Source organism: Dryobates pubescens, chromosome 36 (genome assembly GCF_014839835.1).
Source record: "Dryobates pubescens isolate bDryPub1 chromosome 36, bDryPub1.pri, whole genome shotgun sequence".
Lineage (NCBI taxonomy): Eukaryota > Metazoa > Chordata > Aves > Piciformes > Picidae > Dryobates > Dryobates pubescens.
In genome coordinates, this window is record NC_071647.1 from 1,790,807 (window position 1) to 1,814,471 (window position 23,665).

The window sequence follows — 23,665 nt, forward strand, 5'->3', positions numbered from 1 at the left end:
TGTCTCCCATCCTCTCCCCCATCCTTTCCTCCCCTCCCACCTTCTGTGTCCCCTGGTGTCCCCCACCCGTGTCCTCCCATCCCCTCCTGCCTCCCCACTCCCCCCAGTGTCTCATGCCCCCCAACCCCTCCTATGTCTCCCCGTGCCCTCCCGTGCTCCACGTCCCACCATGTCCCCCACCCCCTCCCACCTCCCCACCCCCCGAAGTGCCCCCCGTCTCCCCGTGTCCCCCCACCCCCTTCCCACGCTCCGTGTCCCCTCATGCCCTTCCACATCCCCTCTCCCCGGTGTCCCCCATCCCTCCCCAGGCTCCGTGTCCCCCAGCTCCTCCCCGCGTGTCCTGCTCCCCTCGTGTCCCGCTCCCCGCCCCGGGCCCGCCCCGTTCCCTCTCCCCCGCCCCGGTGGGGGCCGCCTCCGCCGGTGGAGGGGGTAAGGGGGGGAGGGGGAGGCGGAGCTCCCTCGGCGGTGTCGCTTCTTTGGATAAGAGGCGCGGAGCCACGGGGATGGGCAGGTGGAGCGGCTGAGGCACCGGCAGCGCTACCGGCAGCGGCGGGGCACGGAGGTGTCCCCCTCCCCCCGCCCCTCCCCCTCTCTCCGGCAGCACTTTTAGGGTGTTTGGGGATTTCGTTGGAAATTTTTTCTCTTTTTTTTTTTTGGAGGGGTTGGGAGGTTTATTTTTTGCCCTCCTCCTCCTCCCCCTTGGCTTTCCCCGGGCCGCCCCGGTTGTTCCTCCTCCTCCTCCTCCTTCCTCCCCACACCCCCACCCCACCCCCGCCCCCCTCCCTTCCCCATCATCATCCTTCCTACTCCGGGATTACCGGGCATGGAGGGGGCGATGGGAAGCCGGCGAGGTGGGCACCGCTGAAAGAAGCCCGGCTCCGGTTCCCGGGGCCGCCCCCATGAGCGGCTGAACGGGGCCGGTGCCCCCCCTCCTCCCGTTCATGGGAGCGCTGGAGCCGGGCACCGGAGCCCCCAGCCCCGCCGCCCCCATGCTCACCGGCACCGCCAGCTTCGCCAAGGAGCCACCGGGTCCCCGGGACGCTGCTGCCGCCGCCGCCGCCGCCGCCGCTGCTTACTACGGTGATGGGGGAGGACCGGAGCCTGGAGCCCCCCCTCCGCTACCTTACGGTACTCCCGGTGCTTTCGGCGGCCGGTTCCTGGGACCGTGTCCGCCTTACCGGGCACCGCCACCTCCCGCCGCCCCGGTCGAGGGTTACGCGGTGGAAGGTTACGCGGGTGCGGAGCTTTACGGAGCCGCGGAGGGTGCTTATAGCCCAGCCGGGGCTGCCCCGTTGTGCCCTCGCTCCGGCCCGCTCTGTGCCCTGCCCGGTTACCGGGCCGCCGGGAAGGTGCAGGTGATGCTCAACAACTACCCGCTCTGGGCCAAGTTCCACAAGCACCAGACCGAGATGATCATCACCAAGCAGGGCAGGTGAGCCGCGGGGGAGGGGGCACACCGACACGGGGATGGGGGGCTGGGGGGGCTAGGGGGCGGACACCAGGGCAGGGGGACTGGCAGGGAACGTGCAGCAGCACCGGGACCCGCACGGACGCTGGGGGACAGTGGGTGGGGGTCTGATGTGAGCAGGGATACAGGTAGGGGGTGCGGGACAGGCTGGGGGAGCCACGGGATGGGCGGGGGGAGTGGGGGGCTGGCATGGTGAGGCAGGAGAGGTTCCCTCCTTGGCTCATCAAAAAGCTGGAGGGGGGGGTGGGGGGGACGTGGGACCCCATCTGCCCGTGGGAGAGGGGTGAAAGAGGGGTCCCCATCCCTGTGGGGTCGGGGTGACGTTTGTCTGTCTGTGCAGAGGGATGAAGTGGGGGAGCGAAGCAAACCAGACCCCCCCCCCCCAATCGAATCCGGTTGTCTAGGGGAGTTGAGGGGACAAAGAGCCTTGGGGGGGGGGCCCATCTGTGCCAGGGCGGGAAGGAGGGGTGCAGACCTCCCGTATCTGGGTGCCAGGAAGCTCGTGGGGATGGTGCCAGTGCCGGGGGTGGGCTGCAGGAAGCATTTATCCGTCCTGGACCCCGGGGCTGCCTCTCCAGCCCAGCGCAGCAACAAGTAGCAGGAGGCCCAGGAGGGTGCCAGCGGTCCCGGGCACCCCACGGGCACAGCGGATGGGTGTGTGGCACCCCCTCTACTTGTTGTCCTCCCCTCCGGGATGGAAATCCCCCCCTCCCTCCCCCCTTTGCTCCACGGGGCAGGCAGAGCCCAGGAGTGCCCCACATGTGCCCAGGGAAGGGTGCAGCATGTCCTGGGTGCCCAAAGAGCTGCTGGTGACGCCGTGAGCGGGCACCTGCTGTGCCCTCCGTGCTGCCGCCCACCCGGGGTGTTCACAGGCTGTGGGTCCATGGGGCTGGGGGATTTTTTGGGGGGAGAAGGGGGATAAAGTCCACCCCCCCTCCACCAACAGCCCAGTCTGGAAGGGGTTGGGGGAGAGGCAGCCTCTGGGTGGTTGCAGAACTGCTCCAACTCGGGGCAAGGAGACCCCAAAACGCTGGTGCCAACCATGAGCCCCATGGCACTGGGCTGGTGTGTGGGGGGGGGGGGGGAGCCAGCCCCCCAGCTGCTGCTTGGGAAGTCTCTGGGGTGAGGAGGATAAGCATGGCAGGGTCGGGTGCGAGGCTCAACCCCCTCCAGACTGAGCTGCTGCGGCTCCGTGGTCAGGGGGCGTTGGGGCGGGTGGCAGAGCCCCCACTCTGCTGGCATCCCCTCGCCCTGGGGGTGTGTGGTGGGGGTCTCTTTCTGCCCAGCGCCGTGGCTGCCAGCAGCCATGCTCCGTGCCCTCTGCTGTCCCCGGGCTGAGACAGGCAGTGTCACTTCGATGCTGAGCCCCAACCTGCTGTAATGTGTTGGAAGTCTGAACACGTTAAGGTCGCTTGGTTTGCCACGGCCGTTCCCAGGCCTGGGGGGGGGTGTGTGTTTTCCCGCACCCCCCTTCAGGGCTTGGGGCCACTCAGCAGCAAACCAGCACCAGCAGAGCTGGGGTGAGGTGTCCCCAGCGCTGGCCAGAAGGGTGGATGGGTGCTGGGCACCCCAAAGGGTTGCTCCTCGTCCGCCATGGTTCAGCTCCGGAAGGAGCCTGCTCGAACTCAGCCCCTCGCTCCCCTCCTCTCTTTTCCTAGCCAAGGTGGCAGCTTCTGGGGCACTACCTGGCAGTGCCCATCCCCACTGCCTCAGGGTGGCTCAGGAGGTGGTACCCCTCTCCCCTAAAATCCAATCTTCTGTTCCACGTCTGGGCTCTGCCGTTGGCTCCCAACCTGAAACCAAGAGGGTTTGGGGCTCTTACTTCCAGCTCCATCCTCCCACAGCAGCTCTGCAAAAGGGCTGGGGGCTCGGTGGTTCCCCCCATCAGGGTTTTGGGGTCACTCAGCAGCAAACTGGCACCAGCACAGCTGGGCTGATGTGTCCCCAGCGTGGGGCAAGGAGGTAGGAGGGTGCTGGGCTCCCCAAAGGGCTGTTCCTTGCTCGCCGTCGTTCAGCTCCGACAAGAACCTCCTCAGATTCATCCTCTTGCTGCCCTCCTCTCTTTTCCCAGCCACTGGTGGCAGTTTCAGGGGCAGTGCCCGGCAGTGCCCATCCCCACTGCCTCAGGGCGGCTCAGGAGGTGGTGTTAAGGGGTCAGAAACTTGGGTTTGGCCCCCCAAGACCCCCTCCCCTCTACCCCGCTCCGCATCTGGGCTCTGCCATCGACTCCCAACCCAAACCCGAGAGGTTTTGGGGCTCTTTTTCCGGCTCCATCCTCCCACAACAGCTCTGCAAAGGGGCTGGGGGCTGAGAGGGTGATGTGCTGTGTGCTGGAGGGGGGGATCACAGCAAAGGCAGCCCTGGGGAGATGTCAAAGGCAGAGCCACAGCACATCCGTTTGCCCCAACCCCGAGCTGCTTTTGCAAGCTCCTGTGTGCAGGGCCAGGCTGCAGCGCTGCTGAGACAGGAAAAAACCCCACAGTGAGGGCTCCGGGGGCGGGGGGGGGCTCCCCATAACAGGCACCCACCGGGCTGGGGGAGGGTCTGGGGCAGGGCAGGAGATGCAGGAGGGTGGTGGTGCCCCAGCTTGTGGGCCCGTGCTGGATTCTCAGGGCTGGTGCCCCCCACGGAGAGGAGCTGAGCCCGAGGGGCAACTGGGGTCACCAGGGCAAAACTGGTGGGGTGCTGGGATTTGTCCCCCTGGCACCACTCCTGCCCCTCTGTCCTGGCTCTGACATGCCAGCCCATGCCATCCCACACCATCCCATGCCATCCCATGCCATTCCACACCCTCCCATGCCATCCCACACCATCCCATGCCGTCCCACACCCATTCATCCTAACTACAAATCACTTCCTGCCAGGTTCCCACACAGGTCCCCGTTCTCCCTCTGCCCCCCCCATGACTCTTGGGGGTTCAGCCAGGGCAGGATTTCAGTGGACACCCCCTGCTCCCCAGGCCTTACCCTCCCCCCACTGCAGAGGGCCCCCAGGGGAATTTCTGCCCCAGGCCTCTGCTGCAGAACCAGGGCCGGGGTTGGCCTCTGGGGGGGACAGAGGAGATGGCACTGAGGTGGGGTCTTTGGGCACAAGTGGGAGGGGGGACCAGCGATGGCTTTGTGCTTGGGGGACAGAGGGGATGGCATTGCCCCTGTGGAGGGACATGGGGACAGCTTTGGGGACATGAGGGCTGGGCTTGCATCTGGCAAAGGTGAAGGTTGGCTTTGGTTTGAGGGGTGCCAGGGTTGGGTTTGGTTTGAGAGGTGCCATGGATGGCTTTGGTTTGAGGGGTGCCATGGATGGCTTTGGTTTGAGGGGTGCCATGGATGGCTTTGGTTTGAAGGGTGCCATGGATGGCTTTGGTTTGAGGGGTGCCATGGATGGCTTTGTTTTGGGGGGTGCCAGGGTTGCCTTTGGTTTGAAGGGTGCCATGGATGGCTTTGTTTTGGGGGGTGCCAGGGTTGCCTTTGGTTTGAAGGGTGCCATGGATGGCTTTGTTTTGGGGGGTGCCAGGGTTGCCTTTGGTTTGAAGGGTGCCATGGATGGCTTTGTTTTGGGGGGCGCCAGGGCTGCCTCTGTATTTTGGGGAACACAAGAACTGGTTTTGCCTTTCTGAGGGGCACTCAGGGATGGTTTGCCCAGGCCAGAAGCTTCTGCTTCTGCACAGGCTGGGACAAGGGGAACCCCAGTGCCTGGGTGGCAGCTCAGAGGTGCTGGAGGCAGAGGTGTAGTGGTGCCATGTTGTGCCAAGCAGCTGGGTAGTTGTGCCATGCACCTATGCCAGGCTGTGTGGCTGTGCCATGCAGCCATTCCATGTCACTGTGCCATGCCAAGCAGCTGTGCCATACCACCATGTAGCTGTGCCATGCCACCATGCCATGCAGTGCAGCTCTGCCATGCAGCCATGTGGCACCGTGCCACACATGCTGTGCAGCCACACCATGCCCCTGTGCCATGCTGAGCAGCTGTGCCATGCAGCCCTGGGGGGGGGGGGGGGGGCTCTGCCAGTCTCCCACTCCTCTGTGGTTCTTGTGGCTGGGTTGGCACTGAGAGAGGAGGCAGCTCAGGAAGCTGGCAGCTTCCCCCCTGTGCACTGCCAGGGGTGCAGGTAGGGCTGGGCAGGTCGGGCACCACTGCCCCCCACCCAGCAAACACTGCCCCTCTGGGTCTGCACTCCTGGCCCTGGGCAGGTCTGCTGGCAGCTGCCCCTCTCATTTCTGTCGCACCTGGGTTCATCCTGGCCCTGCTCTCTCTGTCCCCAGGGTCCCATGTCCCCTAGGATGCTCTTCGCACCCAGCTCCCTGTGCCCCCTGGCTCCCCTGCCCCAGGGCCCCATCCTCCCTCACTCCCCCCACCCCAAGTCAAAGGGTTCACTCAAGGACAAACCTCGGGGTACCACTGACCCCCATCCTGCACCCATCTAGGACTTCCAGACGCCGCTTCCCACACCCAGTCTGGATGCCCAAGCACCCACCAGCCCCTTGCTCCCATCCTGGCTGTCTGAGCACCCATAGCCCCCCTCCCCCAGCACCCAAACAGACCCTCCAGGCACCCGCGGACCCCTCCTTACACCCACCCTGTGTCCCCAAGCAGCCCAAGAGCCAGCAGCTCCTTCCAGACCTCCAGACTCAAACCTGCCTGGGGAGGAGACCCAGACCGCAGGGGCCAAACCCAGGGGACCCAAATCCTGCCCTGGAGCTTGAGCATAAAGCAAGGGAGTGGAGGGTGGGGGTTAAGAATAAACTCGAAGCGTGCATGGTTTCGGGTCTTACCCCCACCCCCCACCCTCCCGTGCCCCGGCCGAGCCCCTGCGGTTTGCACCGCGGCAGCTTTTGAGCTGCGACTGCGGCTCTGCTCCGCCGGCAGGGTGAAGCTCGGGGACCCGGCGGCGTGGGAGCCAGCGAGGTGCATTAAAAAACCCCTAAAAGCCAGCAGCAGCCCCCCCCAAAATGTTTCTTTTTGCTGGTTTCTTCCTCCCTGCTCCGCGCAGCAGCTCGGAGCTGGGGCAGCAACGCCCAGCGGGGCTGCCCGCTGCGGGGCTGGCATCGCCTTGGGCGGGGGGAGAGGGGGGCTGGTGGGGGTGGGAGATGGGGATGGGGAAGGGTTTGGGGCTGGGAGGTGGTGGGGAAGGGTTTGGGGCTGGGAGTCTGCAAGGGTTTCAGCACTGGGAGCTGGTGCCGGTGAGGGCTTTGGCACTGGGAGCTGGTGCTGGTGCTGGCACTCCGAGATGGCGCTGGGGAAGGTTTGTGCAGTGGGAGCTGGTGAGGACTTTGCCACTGGGAATTGGCGGTGGCGAGAGTTTGGCACGGAGAGTTGGTGATGGCGAAGATTTTGGCACTGGGAGGTGGTGTCAGCAAGGGCTTTGGCACAGGGGGAATGGTGCTGGCACGGCGGGGTGGTGCTGGTGAAGGCTTTGGCACCGGGAACATGGTGCTGGCAAAGGCTTTGGCACCAGGGGGTGGTGATGGTGAAGGCTTTGGCACCGGGGGGTGGTGCTGGTGAAGGCTTTGGCACCGGGAACATGGTGCTGGCAAAGGCTTTGACACCAGGGGGTGGTGATGGTGAAGGCTTTGGCACCGGGGCAATGAGGCTGGCGAAGGCTTTGGCACCGGGGGGTGGTGCTGGCGAAGGCTTTGGCACCGGGGGGTGGTGCTGGCGAAGGCTTTGGCACCGGGAACACGGTGGTGGCAAGGCAGGCAGGGACTCAGAGGCAGCCCAAGCCCTCACTAGGGACCTTTGATGTGGCTCCAGTTTTGATCCGCGGTGGGAACCACCTTGGCCGTGCCAAGGGAAGATCTGAGCACCGGGGTGGGGGGAGGACGGACCACCAGGTTTTGGCTCATGGATGTGACCAGAGCCTTGTGTCCGTCCCCCCCAGGGGCTGCTGAGTGCCCACTCAGACCTCGGGGAGCATTCGCACAGCTCCTCCACCACCGCTGCTGCTTTCTGCTGCTGCTGCTGCTGCTTTTTCTTCTTTTCTCTTTCTTTTTCTCTTTCTTTTCCCCAGCCTCCTGTAAGGGCAAGTTTGAGTCAGCTCTTTCCATCGCCCTTTTGCATGTCGCTTCCCCGGGGCCGCGGCGCTGCCTGAGCCTCGCTTCCTGCCGCGGCCGCGGCCGGTCCGCCACGGTCCTGCCCTGCTCCCCGGAGCTTCGTCAGCTTCCCAGCCCCTCGATTTGCTCCTCTCACCCTTCTTTGGTGTCCCCTCCCCCCGCCATCAGCAGGATGAAGAGGAGCTTGGCTGGGCTCACTGGGTGCATTGTGCCATCCCTGCCATGAGCTCACCAGTCCTCTGCCCTTGAGGGGAGGTTGGAGTGGTTGGGGAGAGCGGGAGGGGGGATCCTGGCAGCCCCAATGCCAGCTCTATGCCTTGATCCTGCTGGATGATGGCAGGGCTCCAGGCAGCAGCACACCTGGCCCCTGCCCAAACTTAGCCCAGACCCATGGGATCCCTTCTGGTGGAAGCCACCAGCCCCATGCAGGACCCCCCCTCCCCCCCCGGCTGGGCCATGCTTTCGAGGTCCCAGCACCTGCACCTCGAGGAACTGGGGAAATGGGGGGGGGCGTTGGGGGTGCAAACCCAGCCCCCACCTTCACCCACTGGGTACCGGCATGGGAAATGGCACAGCCCACTGGAGGGGGGAGGAGGGGCAGGTGAGAGGCTGCAGCCCCTCTCCCCAGCCATCTCACCCTGGAGGCTGGGAGTCAGGATGAATCCCCTCCCCCCCATCACTCCATGTGTTAAAGCTGGAGGAGGGCTGAGGGACCTCTGTCTCCCCCATGTCACTGTGCTGGGGGCTTTGGCCCCACCAGCAAAGGGTCATGAATGTGGGTGGCAATAGTGGAGCAGACAGGCAGCAGGCCTGGGGGTGCTGGTGCTGAGGGACTGGGGCTGCTGGGGGTGCTGGTGCTGAGGGACTGGGGCCGCTGGGGGTGCTGGTGCTGAGGGACTGGGGCCGCTGGGGCTGGTGCTGAGGGACTGGAGCCGCTGGGGGTGCTGGTGCTGAGGGACTGGGGCCGCTGGGGGTGCTGGTGCTGAGGGACTGGGGCTGCTGGGGCTGGTGCTGAGGGACTGGGGCCGCTGGGGCTGGTGCTGAGGGACTGGGGCCGCTGGGGCTGGTGCTGGAGCACAGGGGCTGCTGGTGGTGCTGGTTTCCACCTCCAGCCACCACAAGCCAAGACTCCAGTGGGTGCCAAACCGCTGCAGGCAGAGCCGAGCTTTGCTGGGCCGGGCTTGACTCAGAGACCCCAGCCCCAGCTCGAGGTCCCGCCGCAGGCTGGAGGCTGCTGGGACCGGCGGTGGCCAAGCAGGGACCGCACGCAGGGAGGCTGAAAGGAGCTGCCAGATCTCCCTGCCCAGGGCTGGCATTTGGAGGTTTCCTGCCCGGGTGAGGGTGGTCAGTGGGGCGCAGCCCCATGGCAGGGTGGCAGCTGTGGCCACAGAGTGCCCCCCCCCTGCCTTGGCCACCTCGTCCTGTCCCCTCCCTGCCCTTGGCACAGGCTGGCGCCCAGCCCGAAATAGCAGCGGTGTTGGTTTCCGAGCCGGAAGGTGCTTGGGGAGGGGGAGGAAGATACCCGGGGGGTTGAGGAGGGGGGGGTGAGGGTGGAAATCAGCCCCTAGAGCATCCCCCAGCTGCTGGGGTCAGTCAGAGCCTCGTGGGCACCCAGCTGGGTGCGGGCAGGGTGGCGCTGGGGCGCTTGGACATCGTCCTGCCTCCTTTTCCCCATCCCTGTTGTGAAAGGAAAAGGTACCCCCCCGCCCCCCAATGTTCCTGACACCCCCCAGCCCATCCAGCCCTTTGCTCCAGGGGTTGAGCTGGGAGGAGAGGGAGAAGGAAGAGGAGGAGAGGGAGAAGGAGGAGGAGGAGGAGAAGGAGGAGAAGGAGATGGAGGAGGAGAGGGAGAAAGGAGGAGAGGGAGAAAAGAGGAAGAGAGGGAGAAAAGAGGAAGAGAGGGAGAAAGGAGAGGGAGAAGGAGGGGGAGAGGGGGAGGGAGGAAGAGGAGAGGGAGAAAGGAAAGGGAGAAGGAGGGGGAGAAGGAAGGGGAGGAGAGGGAGGAGGAGAGGGAGTGTGAGGAGAGAGGGGAAGAGAGTGAGGCAGACGAGGAGGGGGAGAAGAGGGAGAAGAGGAAGGAGGAGGAGAGGGAGAAGAAGAGGGGGGAGGAGGAGAGGGAGAAGGAGGCAGGGGGGGAGAGGGAGGAGAGGAGGGGGGAGGTGACAATGTCTGTCCTTCTGTCCCCCCCCCAGGCGCATGTTCCCCTTCCTCAGCTTCAGCCTCTCGGGGCTCAACCCCGTGGCGCACTACAGCGTCTGCGTGGACGTGGTGCTGGTGGACCAGCACCACTGGCGCTACCAGGGGGGCAAGTGGGTGCAGTGTGGCAAAGCTGAGGGCAACATGCCAGGTACGGGCCTTCCCCCCAGCCCCTCCCTCCCCCTCCTCGTGCTGGCCAGGGGGGGTAACCCCACCCCTGCTGTCCCTCCCCCCCTCCCACCTCCATCCCCAGGGAACCGTCTCTACCTGCACCCCGACTCGCCCAACACAGGAGCGCACTGGATGCGGCAGGAGGTCTCCTTCGGGAAGCTGAAGCTCACCAACAACAAAGGGGCATCCAACAACGTGGGCCAGGTAAGGATCCCGCTGCCGTGCCAAGGCTGTGCCCCCCCAGAGCCCCCCCGTGTGGAGCACAGGAGCACTGAGCTGCTGGGCTTGGAAGAGACCCTCGGAGATCACCAAGTCCAGCTGCTCGCCAGGGGCTCTCCATCCAAGCACTGCTGGAAGCCACTGCCACCAAACCACGACCCCCAGTACCCCCTCCACATCCCCCACCGCCAAACCTTGTCCCTCAGCACCAAATCACGTCCCTCAGCACCCCCTCCATGTCCCCCAGCACCTCCTCCATGTCCCTCAGCACCAAATCACATCCTTCAGCACCCCCTCCATGTCCCCCAGCACCTCCTCCATGTCCCTCAGCACCCCCTCCACCTGGCTTTGAAACCCCTCCAGGGATGGTGACCCCCACCACCTCCCTGGGCATCCTGTGCCAGTGCCTGAGAACCCTTCCCGGGAAGAAACTGTTCCTCATGCCCAGCCTGGCCCTCCCCTGGTGCAACCTGAGGCCACCTCCTCTTCTCCTGCCACTCAATGCATGTGAGAAGAGACCAAGCCCTGCCTCACTCCAGCCTCCCTTGCGGGAGCTGTGGAGAGCAATGAGGTCTCCCCTCAGCCTCCTCCTCTGGAGACTGAACGCCCCCCGGTCCCTCCCCAGCCCTGCTCTCCAGACCCTTCCCCACCTTGGTTGATCTTCTCCAGCCCTGCTCCAGCTTCTCGATGTCCTTCCTGGGGCGAGGGTCCCAAACCCGACCCCAGCACACGAGGAGTGGCCTCAGCAGTGCCCAGCCCGGGGGACAATCACCTCCCTGTGCCAGCTGCCCACACTCTTGCTGCCCCAAACCAGGCTGCTGGTGCCCTTCTTGGCCACCTGGGCACTCCCTGGCTCACCCTTAGCCAGCCGTCAGTTGACCAAATGACCACCCTGTCCCCCCCCCCCGCCCCCCCAGATGATCGTGCTGCAGTCGCTGCACAAGTACCAGCCCCGGCTGCATGTGACAGAGGTGAAGGAGGGGGAGGGCGAGGAGCCCTGCCCCTCCCCCCACACCCACACCTTTGCCTTCCCCGAGACTCAGTTCATCGCCGTCACCGCTTACCAGAACGCCGACGTGAGTACCGCCGCGGGGGTGTCCCCCTCCCCAAAACCGGCCTCACAGACACCCCCCCCCGGCCAGCAGCACCCCAAAGACTCAATGCCAGCATCCTCGGCGAGTGGGGGGGCGGGGGGCACGCTGGCGTTCCCCCCACCCCCATCTCCACCTCCCTCCCCAGATCACCCAGCTGAAGATCGACCACAACCCCTTCGCCAAAGGCTTCCGGGACAACTTCGACTCGTGAGTGTGCCCCCCCGCAGCCCACCCTGTGTGCCCCCCACCTTCCTACCCCCTTGTGCCCCCCCGCAGCCCACTCTGTGTGTCCCCCACCTTCCTACCCCCTTGTGCCCCCCCGCAGCCCACCCTGTGTGCCCCCCACCTTCCTACCCCTGTGTGCCCCCCCGCAGCCCACCCTGTGTGCCCCCCACCTTCCTACCCCTGTGTGCCCCCCCGCAGCCCACCCTGTGTGCCCCCCACCTTCCTACCCCCTTGTGCCCCCCCGCAGCCCACCCTGTGTGCCCCCCACCTTCCTACCCCCTTGTGCCCCCCCGCATCCCACCCTGTGTGCTCCCCACCTTCTAACCCTGTGCCCCCCGATTCCTACCCCGTGTGCCCCCCGATTCCTACCCCCGTGTGCCCCCCGCACCCCTGGCTCTCAGGAGGGGCATTCCCCCGACTCCCACCCTGTTTTCTCTCTCCCCCCCCCCAGGATGTACTCAGCCTCGGAGGGCGATCGCCTCACCCCATCCCCCCCGGAGGTGCCAGGCTGCCAGCAGCTCCTGCCAGCTCCCCGCTTCCAGCCCTTCCTGCCCGAGCAGTACCCCCTGCCCCCCGGGCGCTTCTTCGGCGGCGAGCGGGGGGGTCCCTTGCCCCTGCCCCCCAAGGACCCCCCGCGCTGGTTCTTTACCCCGCAGCAGCCTCCGGCCGCGGAGTACAGCGGCTACGACACGGGGTACGGGGGGGGCAAACTGGTGCCCTATGGGGTGAAACCCTTTGCCCTCTCCCCTGCCCCCCACCCTCCCCTGCCCTACTACCCCGAGGGGCCTGGGGGAGGCTTTGGGGGCGTCGGGGGAGGCTGGAGCCCCGGGCAATACGGTCCCAAAACCAGCCCTGGGGGGGCTCTGGGCTGGTACCGGGAGCCCCGGGAGGAGAAGGGGAAGGAGGCGGAGGGCTGGGCCCCCCCCGAGCCCCCTCCCACCACTTCGGGGGACTCCTCAGACTCGGGGCTGTACGAGTGCAAGCGCAGGAGGGTGTCCCCCTACCCCTCCAGCACCGAGAGCTCCCCCCCACCCCGGAATGGAGACCCCTACGACAAGGAGCTGGGGGTCGATGGGGGCTACTATGGCTTCTATGGCACCTGAGCCACACAAGGCGGGGGGGGGGGGGGATGTGGGGGAGCTCAGACCCCCCCCCCAGAAACCCCCAAGTGCTTGGGGGGGGTCCCTGTGTGTGCCACTCCCCCTCTCCCCCAGCTCTTTACCACCCATATCCAGGGAGGGCTTGAGCGGGGGGGGGGGGCGGGGGGGGCTCCAGACAATCAGCCCCTGGTGGGGCCATGGGGAAGGGATGGGGGGAGGGGGGGTCGTGAGGGGGGGTCGGGGGCAAACAGTTTTTATCGTCGGTGGGGGGGTTTAAGGTGGGGGTGGGGGGTGGAGGGGTTAATACTGAAGTATTTATTGAGCCCCTCCCCCCCGTGTGCCCAGCGTGGGGCTGGGGGCGGCGGGGGGGGGGGAGCAGCATATCTTGCAATAAAAGGGACACTGTGGGGCACAGCTCTTTGGTCTCCTCTGTGGGCAAGGCGGGGGGGGGGGAGGAATTGAGGCATTTGGGGGGGGCTAAGGGGGTGAGACCACCTCCCCCTCCCCTCACCTGGGGGTCTCAGGCATCCCGGGGTGGGCAGGGGGCTTCCTAAGCCCTGGGGGACGAAGCTCTCTGCACCCCCCAGCTCTTCATGACCTTTATTAGAGCAGCCTCTGTGCACGCCTTGGGGGGGGGTGGGGAGGGGGCTAAGGGGTCTGCCCGCCCGCAGGCACCCCCCCGACCCCCTGAGGGGTCTCCCCCCCCCGCCCCTGCCCAGCGAGCCAAGGACCCAGGCAGGCATCCCCTGCCCACAGGGCCGGGGGGGCACTGCCAGTCCTGCCCCCCAGAGTGTCCCAGGCAGCCCTGAGGCTTTGCTCTGGGTCTGGGGGGGGGGGGGGGGAGGGGGGGGGGGGGAGACACTGCCTGTGCCCCCCCCCAGCCCTCACCCCCTCCCCAGCATTTTCCATCACAGTTTTGCTTCAACAGCAGCAAAACAGGGGGGGAGGGGGGGGGGGCTGCACCCCCGGTGCTGGTGGGGGGGAACCAGCCCCACTGCTGTGAGGAGCTGGAGGGGAGAGCTCAGCACCCTAGGTGGGGGCTCAGCACCCCTTGGAGGAGCTCAGCATCCTTGTGGGGGGCTCAGCACCCCGGGGGGAGACTCAGGACGCTGGAGGGGGGCTCAGCACCTCTTGAGGCAGCTCAGCGCCCCTTGGAGGAGCTCAGCATCCTTGTGGGGAGCTCAGCACCCTGGAGGGGGCGGCTCAGTACCCTTTGGGGCAGCTCAGCACCCCTTGGAGGGGGCTCAGCATCCTTGCAGGGAGCTCAGCACCCTTTGGGGCAGCTCAGAACTCTTTGGAGGAGCTCAACACCCTTTGGGGCAGCTCAGCACCCTGGAGGTGAGGGGGAGGGGGCTCAGCACCCCTTGGCTGGGGGTGGCTACCAGAGCACTGCAGTGTCCAGGTGTGCAAAGCCAGGGTCCAAGCGCAGCTTCCAGTAGGTGTTGTTGGTGACCCAGGACTCCTTCCCACTGGCATCCACCACCCGCCTGGACAGGAGCAGGGAGGGGGCAGGGGGTCAAATTTAGGGTCCCCCACGCATCACCCCATGTAAGTGCAGCCTCAGGACCCCCACCCTCGACCCTCTGCCCTCCCACCTGCCCCCCACCCTCCCCTGCCCTACTACCCGGAGGGGCCTGGGGGAGGCTTTGGGGGTGTCAGGGGAGGATGGAGCCCTGGGGAGGGGGGGTCGGGGCTGGTACCAGGAGCCCTGGGAGGAAAAGGGGAAGGAGGTGGAGGGCTGGCCCCACCCTGAGCCCCCCTCCTCCCCCCACCTCGGGGGACTCCTCAGGCTCGGGGCTGTACGAATGCAAGCGGAGGAGGTCGTTCCCCTACCCCGAAATGGGGACCCCTACGACAAGGAGCTGGGGGTCGATGGGGGCTGCTATGGCTTCTGTGACCCCTGAGGCACACCAGGAGCGGGAGCCCCCCCTTGCTGGACCTGAAGAAGCGAGCCTGGTGGGTGATGTTGTTCTCCTCCATCACCCGGCGCCGGTCCCGCTGCAGCTGCTCGATTTGGCGCTTCTGTGCCTCGGCTGCCGGCACATTGCCCTCCTCCAGGTACCTGGGGTGGGGGGTTGGAGGGGAATGGAGGCAGCGCCAGGCGGTAGCTGGGCCCTACTGCTGTGCCCCGGGGGCTCAGCTGTCTTTTAACAACGCCTTGATCGCTGATCTGGTGGAGGGCAGGTCCTAAAGGGGGTGGGAGGTCGATCTGCTTGCCGGGTAGGAAGGAGCTAGAGAGGGCTCTGGCCAGGCTGGATCCATGGGATGAGGGCAGTGGGATGAAGGCAGTGGGATGAGGGCAGTGGGATGAGGGCAGTGGGATGAGGTTCAACAAGCTCAAGTGCTGGGTCCTGCACTTGGATCACCACAACCTCATGTGCAGGGTGGGAAGGAGCTACAGGGGGATCTGGCCAGGCTGGATCCATGGGATGAGGGCAGTGGGATGAGGTTCAACAAGGCCAAGTGCTGGGTCTTGCTCTTGGATCACCACAACCTCATGTGCAGGGTAGGAAGGAGCTAGAGAGGGCTCTGGCCAGGCTGGATCCATGGGATGAAGGCAGTGGGATGAGGTTCAACAAGGCCAAGTGCTGGGTCCTGCACTTGGATCACCACAACCCCATGAAGGCTCCAAGCCTGGGGCAGAGTGGGTGGAAAGCACCCACCAGAAAAAGCCCTGAGGGTGCTGGGTGACAGCAGCTGAAGATGAGCCCAGGGTGAGCCCAGGTGGCCAAGAAGGCCACCAGCAGCCTGGCCTGGGTCCCCAAGAGCATGGCCAGCAGGAGCAGGGATGTGATTGTCCCCTGGAGTGGGCACTGGTGAGGGCACACTGCAAATCCTGGGCTCCAAGGAGGACTCCAAGCAGCTCCAGAGGAGGGCAAAGGAACTGGGGAAGGGTCTGGAGGGCAGGGCTGGGGAGCTGGGGGTGTTCAGCCTGGAGGAGAGGAGGCTGAAGGGAGACCTCATTGCTCTCCACAGCTCTCTGCCAGGGGGTTGGGGTGAGGCAGGGGATTGGTCTCTTCTCCCCAACAAGTGACAGGAGGAGAGCAAATGGCCTCAAGCTGCACCAGGGGAGGCTGAGGCTGGCCATGAGGAAAAAGGTCTCCATGGCAAGGGCCATGGGGCACAGGACCAGGCTGCCCAGGGAGCTGGTGGAGTCCCCAGCCCTGGAGGTGTCCCAGAACCCTGTGGCCATGGCTTGGTGGTGCTGGGCTGAGGGTTGGACTGGGTGACCTTGGGGATCCTTTCCCACCCAACCAATCCTACGACTCCAGGATCACTGCCAGGAGCTCAGCACCCTCAGCACCTCCCCCCACCCATCCTCCACCCGTGCCAGGGGGCTCTGCTCACCTCTGGTCAGGCCTCAGCCTGGTGTCAGTGGCAGGCAGGACCCTGCGCAGCTCCGGGGTCAGCTCGTTCAGCTCCAGGGCAAACTGGGTGAAGCCATAGCTCCTCTCGTGGTCGGGGGGCATGGGGTCTGCAGGGTGGGGGGCACAGTGCTGAGAGACCCCCGCCAAGGGTTGGTGATCCCTTTCCCCCCCCCCCCCCCCCCCCCCCAGCCCGTTCCCCTCCTGCTCCTTACTGGCTCTCCAGATGCACTGGCCCGGGGCCGGCCCCCGGTGCAGCCCCTGGTGCCACTTGCCGGCCAGCCGCTCCAGCACCGTCCCGCTGCGGCTCAGCACCGCCCCCTGCACCTCGTTGGCCCCCGCGCCCCAGTACCGAGCCTGCGGCAGCACAGCCGACGGGCAGCGCCCGGCCGGGGCACCGGCGCCTCCCCGGGGACGCCGGGGAGGGGGGGGTGGTGGAAGGGGAGGGGGACGGGGAGGGGGAAGTGGGGCAGGGGAGGGGGTAGGGGGGAAGGGGCGGGGGAAGTGGGGAAGAGGAGAGGTAAGTGGGGAAGGAGAGGGGAAAGTGGGGAAGGGGAGGGGGAAGTGGGGAAAGGGAGAGGTAAGTGGGGAAAGGGATAAGTGGGGAGGAAGTGGTACACTGGGGAAGGGGAGGGGGAAGTGGGGAAGGGGAGAGGTAAGTGGGGAAGGGGAGGGGGAAGTGGGGAAGGGGATAAGTGGGGAGGAAGTGGTACACTGGGGAAGGGGAGGGGGAAGTGGGGAAGGGGATAAGTGGGGAGGAAGTGGTACACTGGGGAAGGGGAGGGGGAAGTGGGGAAGGGGAGAGACACTGGGGGAGGGGTAACTGGGAGGAGGTGGGACTGGGGAAGGGGAGGGGGAAATGGGAAAGGGGAGAGGGAAATGGGGAGGAGGGGGGTAACTGGGGGGATAACTGGGGACAAGGAGGGGTTAATGGGGGGGTAACTAGGGAAACGGGGTAACTGGGGAAGTGGGGGGTAACTGGGGGGATAAATGGTAAAGGGGGGAGCTAACCGCGGAAGGGGGGATCAGTGGGGAAGGGGAGGGGTCAGTGGGGAAGGGGAGGGGTCGCTGGGGACTTGTGGGTCCCTGAGGGATGGGTTGGAGCCACTGGGAAAGGATAACCGGGAAAGGGAGGGGCCACGAAGGAGGGGACGGAGCCATTGGCAAAAGGTGGGGCTGGGAGCGATGGGGTGGAGGCAGTGGGAAAAGATGGGATACCCGGGAAAGGGAGGAGAGAACAACCGGGACAGGGAGGGAGATGAATGGGAAAGGGAGGAGAGAACAACTGGGAAGGGGAGGAGAGAACAACTGGGAAGGGGAGGAGAGAACAGCTGGGAAGGGGAGGAGAGAACAGCTGGGAAGGGGAGGAGAGAAGAGCTGGCAAGGGCAGGGTTTAGATGAGCGTGAGGACGAGAGCGTGGGAGCCACATCCAGAAAGCTGGGGCCAGGCAAAAGGGTGACAAGCTGTGGGGGGACCAGGGGGTAAAGAGAGGGCCTGGGGGCGCAGGGAGAGGGGGTGTCAGGGGAGCAGGGTGGGCACACCTTGCAGAAGGTGAGCTTGCAGTGGTAGGAGGCGTCGCGGGTGTTGCGGATCAGCACCTCGCCGTAGTGCTCGATCCAGCGGGGGCCGCTCAGCACGTTGTGGATGCAGGTGGTCACCTTGTTCCACTCGAAGTGGTCCCCAGTCCTGCAGCCACAGCCCGCCACGTCCCCAGAAACGGGGGGGGAGGGGGGTTGGCAAGGGTGGGGGGCAGCGCCACGGGGCTGGGCACCGCTGCCAGGGCAACCGAACTCACCTGGGCAGCTGGACGTTGACGGTGCCCACAGGGACGATCTCCAGGGACTTGCCCCAGAATTTGTTCTTCCACCTCATGTCTTGGGGTTGGGAGGGGGTGGGCAGGAGGTGGTGAGAGACCCCTGCGTGCCCTTGAGCCTCCCAGTGCCACCCCTGCCTCTCAGAGTCCCTCTGGCCCCTCAGCCCCCCAGATCCTCCTCAGCCTCGAAGCTCTTCACCTCCCCATGCCCCCAAAGTCCCTTGTGTGCCCCAGGCTCCCCTTGTCCCCCAAGCAGTGCCTGCCCCCAAAGTCCTCTGTGCCCTCTGACTCCTTTGTCCCCCAAGCAATGCCTGCCCCCAAACTCCTCTGTGCCCCCTGACTCCTTTGTCCCCCAAGCACCCCCTGCCTCCAAACTCCTCTGTGCCCCCTGAGCTCCCCTTGCCCCCGAGCCCCTCCACGTCCCTCAAGCCTCCTTACCCACCAAGCCTTCCCCTGCCCCCAGATCCCCCCCAAAATCCCCAACCCCACCTGCCCTCACACCTCCCTCATCTCCCCCAAACCCCCACCCCCGGAATCCCCCAACCCTCTCAACCCCCTTCCCCCTTCCCCCCGCTACCTCCCCGACCCCCTCCTCAGCGCCTCCACCTTGCCAGAAGATGAAGTTGTCAGACTCGGCGTGGCAAGCAGAGATGGGTGGGTGGTGGGAGACCTTGGAGAAGAGGGAGAGGGAGATGCCAGGAGCCCACCCAGCTGGGTGGCCCCTCCCCGCCCCCCAGGGTGGGCGCCGTGCCCCCCCGCCCACCTGCTCGCTGACGAAGCGGAAGCCGCGGTCGGGCCGCACGCACTCGTAGGTCTCGCCCAGCACGGGGTTGAAAGGTTTGCTGCCCGCCCGGTAGAAGGTGGAGGCGTAGGCAGAGACGGCAAAGGCGGCCACGTACACCTGGCACCCCGGGATGCCAGCCTGTCATGCCACCCTGCCGGGGCACGGCGCCCGCCCGGCCCCCGCTGCGCCCCAGGGCTTGCGGCGCCCCTCGGCTGTGCCCACGCACCCCTGCGCCCCTCTCACCCCTGCGGCCCCTGTCCCTCTCACCCCTGTGCCCTCCAAGTCTCTCCTGTCCCTGGAGCCTCTGAGCTTCCTGAGCCCCCTCCCCCTTCCCATCTGGTGTCCCCCCCTGCCCAAAGTCCCTTCTGTCCCTCGAGCTCCTCTGCGTCCCCCAACTCCCCTTGCCCCCCAAGCAACTCCTGCCCCCGAAGTCCCTTGTGGGGAGCAGCCCATACCCCTGCTCCCCTCTGTGTCCCTTGAGCCCCCTTGCCCCCCCAAGCCTCCCCCTGCCCCCAAGCCCCTCAAATTCCCTAAACCCCCTGGAATTCCCCAACTCCTTGACCCCCCTTTGCCCCCCAGCCCCACCTGCTTTTAAAACTCCCTTGCATCCTCTGAGCCTCTCCCTACCCCTGAACCCCCCAAGACCCCCCAGCCCCAACAGCCCTCAAAGTCCCTCCCACCCCCCAAGCCTCCCCCTACCCAAGCCTCCCTTGAGCCCCCACCTGCCTTCAGATTCCCTCATGCCCCCCCAGTCCCCTGGAGTCCCCCAACCCTCTCCCACCCCCGCAGTGCCCCCGGCCCCCCCTGACCAGGCGCTGCCGGGGGTCCCTGGCACGGCTAGCCCTGTCCAGCAGCTCGCTGTACTCCAGCTCCTCGCAGAGCCTCTGCAGGGTGTTCAGGGGCTCGTTCAGCTGCACCGGCAGGGCCACCCGGGACAGGTCCTTCCCCACGCTGCTCCGCAGCAGACCCCACAAGCTGACATCCCCGGGGGGCGCTGGGGGGGCAGGAAGGCAGCTCCGACGCCGTGGATCCGGTCCCGGTAATTCCACCGGCTCCGCGGGCAGCCCCGGGCCCTCCGCTCCTGTCGGGAACGGGGTGGTGGAGTGGGGTGGGGTCCAGGCTTCACTCCACCCCGCCCCTCAAATTCTCTCCTCGGTGCCTGTGTGTGTCCCCCCAGCCCTTCTCTGTACCTGTCGGGGGGCGGCCCGGCCCCCCCGGGTCCTCGCAGGCGCTGGTGATGGCTTCGCTGATGCAGGACTCCTCATCCGAGGGCTGGGGACACGCAGGGGACCGTGGGTGGGGAGGGGGGGTTGGGGATTACGCTACGGGGGGTGGGGGACACACAGACGGAGGGACAGCAAGGGGCTCTGATGGGCAGGTGTCTCCCCGAGAGGAGGGGAGGAGATCTGAGGAGCTGGGATGGGCTGGGGGCGGGTAGGATGGGGAATTGGGGGGGTGGGTACCAGTGGGGCTGCGGGAGGGGGGTGTAAGGGTTGGGGAGGAGAGGCACCGGCAAGACCTGGCCCCCACCGCTGGGCTCAGAGACTGTGGAGACCCCGAGCACCCGGAGAGGGGGGGCTGAGGGGAGAAACAGAGACTGGAGGGGACACAGGGGCTGGGGGGGACACAGGGACTCGGGGGGATACAGGGACTCGGGGGCATACAGGGGCTGGGGAGCACACGGGGGCTGAGGGGGCTACTGGGAGCTGGGGGGGGGATCTCCCGGGCTGGCTAACGGGGAGAGGATGGGAGGAGAGAGAAGGCAGAGATGAACCCACAGAACCGGCAGCACAGGGCTGGCAGGGGTTGGGGTTAGGGTCCCAAACCCCCGACTTGTAATAGCCCCTCCCACGGTCCCTCCCCCCCCGGCAGAAGCCCCCTCCCACCTCGTTCTCGGAGGAGCTGGCCGAGAGGAAGACTTCGCAGGCGTCGAAGAACTCCGTGGTGGAGTCGGCCAGCGAGACGATGCTGCGGTTGGAGAGCTGCTGCTCCCCGCCCTTGGCTGGCAGCGAGTCCGGCTGCGGGGCACAGCCACCAAACCTCCTCAGCTTCCCACCCCTGGGGCGGGGGGGGACGCCGCTCAGACCCCCACCCTTCACCCCGGCCCCCCCTGACCTCATCGGGATGCAGCGAGGCGAAGGAATCCAGGGTGGTGTCGGAGGAGACGGAGAGGGAATGGAAGCGGCGCAGGGCAGCCTGCGGATGCAGGGGGAGGCTGAGCTGCGCCCCCCACCCCACCTGCCCCCTCCAACCACCGTGGGGCTGACAGCGATGGGGGGGGGAGGGAGGCTGAGCTGTGCCCCCACCCCACCTGCCCCTTCCGACCACCGTGGGGCTGACAGCGATGGGGGGGAAGAAGGCTTAGCTGTGCCCTCACCCCGCCTGCCCCTTCCGACTACCGTGGGGCTGACAGCGCTTAGGGAGGGGAGGGGAAGCACCCCCCTGCTTCCCAAGCACCCAGCACCCCCACCGGCACCCTGCCAGCCCCGCCGCCGCCCCCGCGGTGCCCCTCTCTCCGCGCTCCCTCACCCCTGCGTTGTTGGCACCGCCCGGGCGCGGTGCTGAGCGCCGCCGGTCCAGCGCCAGCCTCATCTCCTCCAGCCTGCCTCTCTCGGCCGTCAGCGCGGCCAGCACGCTGCTGAGCGAGCCGTGCACTGCCAGGGCCAGGCGGGGGTCAGCCTGTGCCACAGCAGCCCTGCTGGCACACCAACCCCCCCCCGCCCCAGCCCTTCGGCAGGGCTGATCCTACCTTTCTGGGCCAGCACCCAGAAGCTCCTCTGCAGCTGGAGGTACTCCGGGGGCAGGCTGAAGCTCTGGGCCGGCTCCAGGTACCGGGAGAGGTTGGGGACAGAGCCGTGCAGGCGGCCAACCTTTTGGGGGGAGGGGGAGCACACACAATATGGGGGTCAGTAAGGCCTTGTAGGGGGGCTGGGCTCTGCCCTCCAGCAGCAGGCAGAGCTCAGGGGGGGCACCCCCGGGCCCCCTCCTCACCCTGCCGATGGTGTCGTCCTTGGCGAAGCTCTGGGTGCACCAGATCTTGGTGGTCCTCCTGCCCTTCTTGGGCCTCTCCGTGGCAGCTGAGGGCTGGGAGGGAGAGGAGGGGGAGGCTGGAGCCAGACCCTCACCAGGAAGCGGGGGTGGGGGGGTGAGGGGGGGTGGCTGGCACGCTGCTGTGCCCCCTGCCGCCCCACTCACCTGGCTGCCAGAGATGAGAGGGGCAGAGGGGATGCGGTGCAGAGCTTCCAGGCTCTGCAGCATCCCTGTCAGCTCCTGCAGCTTTGCCTGGCACTCTGCCAGCTCTGCAACGGGCACGGAGCGAGCCTGGTCAGGGGGAGGGGGGGCGGGGGGGGCCAGAGGGCATCCCCTCCCTGCCCTAGGGCGTCCCCTCCTGCCCCCCCCTCACCCTCCGAGCAGCGCTCCAGCCCCTCGCTGTCCTTCAGCCAGGCGTTCACCTTGTCCCGGGAGCTGGCAAGGCTGGAGAGGGCAGGGGCACTGCCCGAGGGCAGGATCCTCGTCCAGGGGCCCTGCTGCAGAGGAGAAAGAGCAGTTCCCCAGGGCTGCCAGCCCTGCCCCTCCCCCCCCAGACGCTGCTGCTCTTCATCCCCACCCCCCCCAAGGCGTTCACCGACCTGCGCGCTGCCGGGGGCCCTCCCGGCGGGACCCCCCCGGGGGCAGAGCTCAGGCCTCTCGCCGCGGTGGTGAGAGCAGAGGCTGCTCACCCAGCTGGCAAAGAGCTCGGGGGACTTGATCTGCGGCACAGGAGCGAGCTGTGAGGGGACTCAGCCGCCCGAGCCCACGCCCCCAGCCCTGCCTCCAGCCCCCCAGCAGCACCTTCAGGTGGTAAATGTTCTCCTCCGTGTCCAGGTCGACCCTCTGAGCCTTCTTGTTGAGGGACATGACCGACTGACGGACGTCGATGGCTCCATGCAGCTTGCCCTTCAGGACCTGGAAGGTGGGGGGGGAGCCCAGGGACCCCTGTCAGGGGCGGGGAAGACCCCCTTCCCCCCCACTTCCTCATGGGGGTCCTGTGCCCTCGAGGAGGCTGCACTGGGTGCAGCCCAGCCCCACACTCACATCCTGGCGTGTGGTGGAGTACTTCAGGATGCCACTTTCCAGCACGAAGTACCTCTGGGGACACAGAAGGATGATTGGTTTGGGGTGGGGAGGGGGCCTGCAGGCCCCTGCCCCCTCCCCTTAGCCAAGGATCCAAATCACCCCGGGGGTGGGCAGGGTACCCAGGACCCAGCTGGGTGACGGTGCCAGCCCTGCCCTGTTACCTTGTGCCAGCCCTTCAGGGGCCACTTCCTCTTCTTCAGCAGGTAGCCCTCATGCCGCGGTGGCTCCTGCCCGGGGCTGCCCAGCCCCCGGGGCTCCTCCACCACCTCCCAGCTCTCTGAGCCCTGTGGGGATGGCAGTCAGGTTGTGCGGGGTGGGGGGAAGTCCCTTGGCACCAGGGGTGCACGAAGTGCTCCCCCACCTCACCCCCAGGGGTACCCCCAGGGGATGAGGCATCTCTGTGTCACCCTATAGCAGCACAAAGTGAAGCAGCAGGGTGAAGCCCCCTAAGAACTCATGGCACCACCCCACCCCCCCTCAAGAATGCATGCACCCCCCTGAGCTCCCACACACAGCCCCCTGCGCCAAGCCTGGAGCCCCCCCAGGCTGCGGCATGCTGCTGTGCTTGGAGGACAGCACCCCCTGAGCCCCCCCACAGCCCCCTGCCCCATGCCTGGAGCCCCCCAACCTGCTGGATGCTGCTGTGCTTGGAGGACAGCACCCCCTGAGCCCCCCCACAGCCCCCTGCCCCATGCCTGGAGCCCCCCAACCTGCTGCATGCTGCTGTGCTTGGAGGACAGCACCCCCTGAGCCCCCCCACAGCCCCCTGCCCCATGCCTGGAGCCCCCTAACCTGCTGGATGCTGCTGTGCTTGGAGGACACAGTGCTGCTGGAGCGGGACAGAGCCCTCTTGGGAGAGCAGAGATCCTTCTCGTGGCTGCCCATGGCCGGCGAGCAGAGGGGGGGGCAGGGGGGGCACAGCCAGGGCCCTCCCGCTCCTGTCCACACTGCAGGGCTGAGCGGGGGGTGGTCCCAGCTCGTCCGTCACGCCCCGAGCCGTGGGAGCCGCTGCCACGAGTGAGTGCCGGGGTCAGGGAGGGCATCACCCACCCTGCCTGGCAGC

At 66.8% G+C, this 23,665-nt stretch overlaps 2 protein-coding genes across 2 annotated transcripts; one reads left to right on the forward strand and one right to left on the reverse strand.

Moving 5' to 3' along the window:
• The first annotated feature begins 941 nt into the window (after nt 1–941).
• TBX21 (T-box transcription factor 21) lies at nt 942–12,526 on the forward strand. Its single transcript, XM_054176605.1, has 6 exons — nt 942–1,432; nt 9,711–9,865; nt 9,968–10,089; nt 11,022–11,180; nt 11,344–11,405; nt 11,875–12,526. The coding sequence occupies exons 1-6, from the start codon at nt 942–944 to the stop codon at nt 12,524–12,526; spliced, it is 1,641 nt and encodes a 546-aa protein (XP_054032580.1).
• A 1,095-nt stretch (nt 12,527–13,621) lies between these two features.
• OSBPL7 (oxysterol binding protein like 7) lies at nt 13,622–23,579 on the reverse strand. The gene is made up of 22 exons (XM_054176796.1): nt 23,395–23,579; nt 22,764–22,886; nt 22,561–22,614; nt 22,318–22,431; nt 22,116–22,235; nt 21,890–22,010; nt 21,682–21,785; nt 21,473–21,570; nt 21,236–21,357; nt 21,016–21,140; nt 20,602–20,682; nt 20,373–20,504; nt 19,677–19,758; nt 19,296–19,567; nt 18,466–18,603; nt 18,309–18,372; nt 17,685–17,763; nt 17,431–17,575; nt 16,104–16,245; nt 15,872–15,998; nt 14,463–14,585; nt 13,622–14,010 (listed from the first exon to the last, which is right to left on the reverse strand). The coding sequence occupies exons 1-22, from the start codon at nt 23,485–23,487 to the stop codon at nt 13,902–13,904; spliced, it is 2,568 nt and encodes an 855-aa protein (XP_054032771.1). The 5' UTR covers nt 23,488–23,579; the 3' UTR covers nt 13,622–13,901.
• Between the last annotated feature and the right edge of the window lie 86 nt (nt 23,580–23,665).

Coding starts and splice junctions, on each gene's coding strand:
- TBX21 (XM_054176605.1), top strand. CDS start 942: ATGGGAGCGCTGGAGCCGGGCACCGGAGCCCCCAGCCCCGCCGCCCCC. Junction 9,866..9,967: donor AGCTGAGGGCAACATGCCAG/GTACGGGCCTTC, acceptor CTCCATCCCCAG/GGAACCGTCTCTACCTGCAC. Junction 10,090..11,021: donor CATCCAACAACGTGGGCCAG/GTAAGGATCCCG, acceptor CCGCCCCCCCAG/ATGATCGTGCTGCAGTCGCT.
- OSBPL7 (XM_054176796.1), bottom strand. CDS start 23,487: ATGGGCAGCCACGAGAAGGATCTCTGCTCTCCCAAGAGGGCTCTGTCC. Junction 20,505..20,601: donor CCTCGCTGCATCCCGATGAG/GTCAGGGGGGGC, acceptor TGTGCCCCGCAG/CCGGACTCGCTGCCAGCCAA. Junction 15,999..16,103: donor CCAGTGCATCTGGAGAGCCA/GTAAGGAGCAGG, acceptor CCCACCCTGCAG/ACCCCATGCCCCCCGACCAC.